We start from the raw sequence: 6,837 nt of genomic DNA, 5'->3' as shown, positions 1-6,837 counted from the left end.
AGAAAAGAAAATAAATGTGACCTCATTTTGTTAATCTTTTTTTTAAAAAAAAACTTTCCAAATGTTTGAGACCTCAGCTTGTCTACCACTTTTTTAACCATTCAAATTTATGCTTTCTCTTTTTGCACAGCTTTTTTTAGTTGTTTTTTTGCTGAGATTCATCTCTTTATGCTTGGTTACATAACATTTCCAAAGACAATGAAAAGTCATATAACTATCACTCATTTTGTATTTTTATGGAAATATACATATTCACATTAAGTATAGAATATATATAACATGAAAACAATAGGAAGGCTCTCTGGCCTGCGCTTTATAGGTCTCACTTGTGCTTCCTGTTTCCTCTTTTACCGGGACCCGTCAACATGGGCCGCGTCCGCATCAAGACCGTGAAGAAGGCAGCCCAGGTCATCATCGAGAAGTACTACACGCGCCTGGGCAATGACTTCCATACCAACAAGCACGTGTGCGAGGAGATCGCTATCATCCCCAGCAAGAAACTCCGCAACAAGATAGCCGGCTATGTCATGCATCTGATGAAGAGGATTCAGAGAGGCCCTGTCAGGGGCAGCTCTATCAAACTGCAGGAGGAAGAGCGAGAAAGGGGGAATAATTACGTCCCTGAGGTCTCAGCCCTGGATCAGGAGATCATTGAGGTAGATCCTGACACCAAGGAGATGCTGAAGCTTCTGGACTTCGGCAGTCTCTCCAACCTGCAGGTCACTCAGCCTACAGTGGGGATGAATTTCAAAACACCGCGTGGAGCCGTTTGAGTCTGTTCTGTCATTTTCACTAAATCTGAAAATAACTTTGAAAAGAAAAAGAAAACAATAGGGAAGGTTTTGATTCAGTATGGAGTTACATGAGTAGGATGCATCAACCTCAGCTTGATTCTCCAGTCCACAATTAACCCTTTCTGTTTTACATGTGTTTACCTATTATATATGATTATGAGTGTGCATGCACTGCCACATACATGTGACAGAGGACAACTTGCAGGAGTTGATTCTCCATTCCAATACATAGAATCTGGGTATGGGACTTGGGTTGTCACAATTGGAAGAAAGCACCTTTATCTGTTGAGACACCTCACTTGTCCTTATTAAGCCTTTCTATGCCAAAGGATCCCTGCCGGTGGAAGCGACTGAGTAGAACCGCACTGATCCATCTCCCTAGACCTCATTTAATACTTATTTTTAAGGGGAGGGCTTACATACTAAAAAAAAAAAAGCATTTGCGTGTTTTTGGTTTGCTTGTAGTTTCGTGATTTGGGGATGGAAATAGGTTCAGATGGAGGAAGTCAATGGGGCAAAATAACATTTCCAATTCTTTTATCTGGGGCACAGTGAGCTCATGTCTATCAATTAATAACCATTGCATGGCACTCTCATCTGATCGGATGTTCTGATTTAACTCTACTTTGATTTGTTGGATGGTTAATTTGTGCAAGAAGTGTGCATGATGTGGAAGTAAACAGTGAAACATATAAATACAGATGTATTTTTCTATGTTTGGAAGAGAGATGGAGGACAGAAGAAGGAGATAGAGAGACTGCAACTGGGGCTGAAGCTGGAGAGAGGGTCCTAGTGTCCATAAGTGTGCTGCACAAGCATGAGAACCTAAGTTCGAATCTCCAGCAAGGACACAAAAAGAAAGATGTGGTAGCACACACTGCCAGTGACACCGAATGCTGGGGAGGTGAAGACAAAAGAATGCCTAGGGCTTTCTAGCTGGGCAGGGATTCAGTGAACCCCTAAGGGACTTTGTCTCTGAAAGAATGAAAGAATGAATGAATGAATGAATGTGAATTATTAAGGAGGATACCTGGCATTCTTCACACACTCACACACACACACACAAGAATACATTCCGGTGGAAGTTGTTCCTATAAAAGGGTAATGAGGTTGCTCACAACTTGACTGACAGCTGTCTGCTAACCTTACCTCCAGCCACTCCCCTCTGCCCTTCCATCTCTCACACTTTGCAACACCAAGGACTTCCACATCCCCAACCGTGCCTGGGTTTTGTTTAGTTTTTCCATTCAGAAGACATCCTAGCACATGGTTTTAGGTGTGAGAGACTCAATTAAGAGATGCCCTTTCTTCCAGGACTTATGGTATGGGAGGAGACAGTGCATACAGCCTATGTCAGTGAGATGGTAAGCTCAGTAGTGAAGGGACATTCAGGCACTGAAGAAAAGGAGAAACTAGTTGGAAGACTTAGCAGTCTTTAGTATGAATGGGTACCCAAAACCTGAGTTTACTGGATATTTTCATTCATTCATCCATTCCATTCCCTAAGCTTACTGTGTCTCTCTCTATACCAATCAACTACTTATCCATATCCCCATAGCTTTCCAGATATCAGAACACTCTACAGGGTTCAGTTGTATGCGCTCTATCCCTTCTTATACACCAGGTTCATTAAGGTCTAGAACAGGAAATGTCTTTGCCTTTGGGCATCGAACACTGAACACAGGGCCTTCCATAGGAAAGACAATATTATTTAGTGATTGGCTCAAACATTCATCTAATAGGTAATATGTGAAATAAGTAGGATTCAAATAGTATGAAATTTTTTATTTTTATCTTTAAGTATAAAAAGGGGTGTGTGGCAAGGAGCTTTTAGTTCAACAGCATGTAGATTTTCACTGTGACCTGTATCTAAACTCTCCTAAAGCACAAGAATGGGTGACGATTTCACAGAAAGAATAAAATGGAAGACTACTTAAACTTTTACAAAGACTTTAGAAAGCTAAAATCAGAAACAGAGAAGCAAGATGAAGCCTAATGCAAGTACACATGCATTTTCACACAGGCGTACACACACAGGTATGTGTACATACACAACTATGTAAAGAAGGGTGTAAGCATAGTTCTTGACTTTCAAATGATTGCACTGGTTGCCAAAAGATGATGTCTACGCCTTTTGCCAACTGTAAAAGCTGTTGTCCCATCAAGTAAACCTAGACATTCCCTCTGTCAAATCCCAAGTTTCTTTTTCTTCAGCCAATCTAATTACAGAGAAATTAACTCAAATACTAACTCATGTTCTGCTTAGCTAACCCTCAATATATCCCATTATATATTGTATAACCCGTGTTGCCTAATAAGAAATATAGTCAGCCAGGCGGTGGTGGCGCACGCCTTTAATCCCAGCACTCGAGAGGCAGAGATAGGCGGATCTCTGTGAGTTCTACAAGAGCTAGTTCCAGGACAGGAACCAAAAGCTACAGAGAAACCCTGTCTAGAAAAATCCAAAAAAAAAAAAAAAAGAAATATAGTCACGTAATAGAAGATGTCAGATTTTCCAACAGATGCTTATTATGATATCACACTGTAATCCATAAAGGAATAATAACCTTTATAAATTTTATGAACAAGTATATGCAATTATAGTTCATTAAACAATAAAAAATTAAATAAAATTGTCCTAATTTTTTCTCTTTAAAGTCAGCATAAGGAAAATTGTTTTTAACATTTTGGTAGTAAAATTATATGCCAACATTATGTATACTAGTTTTAAAACAATCATTCTTAATCATAACAGTAGTATTTTTAATGTTTATTTTTATTTATGTGTATATGTATATGTGTGAGTGTCTGTATCAGTGACTGTGTATGAGAACCTCCACAGGCCAGAAGAGGGCATCATATCCTCTCTGTTAGAGTTACAGACAGCTGGTCACCACCCTCGGGAAGAACAGCAAATGCACTTTAACCCCTGAGCCATCTCTGCAGGTGCAGAGCAGTATTCTACACTGCCAGAATTGGCCAGCTATGTAGCTCGGTGTCGAATGCTCGCCTGGCATGCATGAAGGCTTGAGTTCAACCCCAAGTATCCTGAAAAAAAAAGCCAGAATTCCCAGTGGATTAATTCACCTAGATAATAAAAACAGAAAAATAACTCACCGAGAATGAGAACGAAGGGGAAAAAAAGAAAGAAAGGAAAAGAAAAAGAAAAAATAGCTTAGTCAAATAATTGCTAAAGTCTGTCTTGAACCCGCCTTAGCAATGTCAATGATCCAGGGAAGAGCTCTACCTCCACAGCTTCTATTTCATAATAAAGTTGAATATAAATTCAAAAATAATTCTATGTCCTGATTAATTTCGTTGGCTACTCTATATTGTAAGTCCACTGTGTTCTAGGAGAGACAAGGAAGACATGAGATGTAAACAAGAAAAAAAATGAGCTGGAGTATCAGCTATAGGAGTTTCACAATATGGTATACTCCAGATTTCTCTGTGGAAATAGCTGCTAATCCATCACGAGCTTCCTCATATGGGATACAAATTTAAAGGGAATTTGGCTGGATGTTCATTTTGCTGTGGAAATACTCTGAGTGAGTCAGGGGTGATTTCCTGGAAGATTCTTGCCCTACTCAGCCTCATCAAAAAGTTGGGGTCTTCTCTTATTTAGACATAGGATTTGACGAGGTCACTGATCGTCATAGTGTGTTCTTATTTGACCATCAGTTCACCCCATAGACGGTATCATCATACCCACCGGAGAGTACAGTCTTCCTCTGAGGGAAGTTCATCACAGATCTGAGGAGATTCATCTTCAGTACCTTCCCACTCCTTATACTACTGAATAAAATACACCAGCAAGGGGCTGAGGGAATGGCTTGGTTGGTAAAGCGATTGCCCCACAAACATGACAACCTGAGTTCAAAGCCCTAACACTCCATGTAAAAAGGCAGGCATGACAGTGACTGTCAGCAACGCCAGCACCAGTTTGGAAGGTGGAAACAGATCCCAGAAGATCCATGGCCAGTTCACCTAGCCACTCACTGACCTCCAGATTCAGTGAGAGACTGTCTAAAAAAATGAAAAGGGAGAGTCATGGAGGAAGACATTCAACATGAACCTCTGGCCTCTCCACATACCTACACATGTGTGCAATTGCACCCTTAGGTGCCAGGGCACACAACAAATAAACAAATCCACACACTACACAAGAAACAAGCAAGCAAATAAATAAATATAAAGTTTCAAAAATTAGGCCATCAAGTAATAGCACAATCTTCACTATGGGAAAGAACAAAGTAGAACATCCAGGGGAAGAAACAAAGAGCATGCTCTCTTCGAGCATCCAGTGCCATCACTGTGCCTGGATTCCCTGAGCATCCCTGAAAAAAGCTTTCCCCACTAAAGTAGTACTTCGAGTCTCCAAGGTGCTGCTAGAGAGACACTTACCCTCTGCAACGACAACTGGAAGCCCCTGTGACAGAAGTGTAGTATGGGGACAGTGTTCTTTCCTTTACACTAAGGTGGCAAAGTGTTCACATGACTTTCACCGTAAAAGAACACAAGCAGAAATAATATCACTAATGGCCCATTCTCTTAGATTGATATGTGTATTACTTTAAATAAGAGGAAAAGGAGCATTGATCCACTTAGACATTATTAGAAGGGTCTATTTTTAAATATTCATATTGGATGCCTACAGACCAAGGAATAAAGTTGAGCTTTCTTGAATTGCCCTTGATCCATCAGATTATGATTACTTCCAGAGTGAACACACTCTCAAGTTTCAGTTACTTACTTTTCAAAGAGAACAAGATGTGTGAATATTTTCATGATGTTCTCAGGTAGCAAGATTTTAGGAAAATATGGCTGTTACAAATTTATTCTTAAGCTGTAAGATGTGAATGGCCCTGAAGGTTATCATGGTAGCTAATGATATGTCATTTTGGTAAAACTCAAATGTGAACTTCTACAGCCATAAAGCCGGTACTTGTAATTGAGTCTCTAAATTTGTAGGTCTTATCAACCGACCACAGTGTACATATGGTTAAGATTTGATTTTTTTGTTGTTGTTGCTGTTTAACAATCTGTTAGTGCTAGGCCGTGGTAGTACTTGCCTTTAAATCCCAGAACTTGGGAGATACAGACAGTTGGATCTCTGTGAGTTCAAAGTCAGCCCTGTGAGTACCAAGGCAGCCAAGGCTACACAGGGAAATCCTGTCTCGAAAAACAAAATAAAACAAAACAAAAAACAGAAAAAACATTCTTTTAACAGGAATAAGGCTATTTTTTCTCTAAGACAACTTTGCGTCGGAGAAGTACTCATACACTGGAGTCTTGGGAGTTCTTAATAAATACTTTTTGTGTATAGCAAGAACACACAACATATTCAAGAATTCCTATAATTTAACCAAGTGGTAGTGGCACACGCCTTTAATACCAACACTTGGGAGGCAGAAGCAGGCATATCTCTGTGAGTTCAAGGCCAGCCTGGTCTACAGAGCAAGTGCCAGGATAGGCTCCAAAACTACACAAAGAAACCCTGTCTCGAAAAACAAAAAGGGGGGGGCACTACAATTAATCTCTTACCTTATCTTATTCTTTAACCCGATCCACAATCAGTGAATTGGTAAATCTGTGCTAATATGATTATAATTTATACAACCAAATTCCTTTTTTACCAAATTTAGATCATCCTGTCTCACTCTTTCCTCCCCTCCCCCATACACTCCTCTTCCACCAATATCCATTTCCATGGTCTCACTTCTTTACCTGCCAGTGGATAACCACCAGTTCTGCATTCCCAACACACACCTCTCACCAAAGTCCCGTATATGTTTGATATCCATTGGCTTCTCTGCGTGGATGTGACCCTGCCTTTAGATGAGAAACACACACCCAGAACTGGAGTGCCTTCTCCTGTCCTTTTATTTATTTATGATGTGTGTTTGCTCTTGAATTTCTATGTGTAAATGTGGTCATGCCTGTCAAAGGCAAAGGGTGACCTCAGTGTCCTGGATGTTTTCCACTGCGTATGCCAGGGGAGCTAGTGCAAGAGCTTCCAGAGACTCTCCTGTCTGGCTCCCAG

General features: G+C 40.4%; 1 protein-coding gene across 1 annotated transcript; it reads left to right on the top strand.

Annotated features, from left to right (window-relative positions):
• The first annotated feature begins 365 nt into the window (after nt 1-365).
• LOC121432496 (40S ribosomal protein S17-like) lies at nt 366-792 on the top strand. The gene has a single exon (XM_041630485.1). The coding sequence runs from the start codon at nt 366-368 to the stop codon at nt 771-773; it is 408 nt and encodes a 135-aa protein (XP_041486419.1). The 3' UTR covers nt 774-792.
• The last annotated feature ends 6,045 nt before the right edge of the window (nt 793-6,837 follow it).

The sequence above is a fragment of the Microtus oregoni genome, unplaced genomic scaffold (genome assembly GCF_018167655.1).
Source record: "Microtus oregoni isolate MIOR12 unplaced genomic scaffold, Mior012 000034F_ref0000314, whole genome shotgun sequence".
NCBI lineage: Eukaryota > Metazoa > Chordata > Mammalia > Rodentia > Cricetidae > Microtus > Microtus oregoni.
This window is presented reverse-complemented; position numbering and strand designations above follow the sequence as displayed.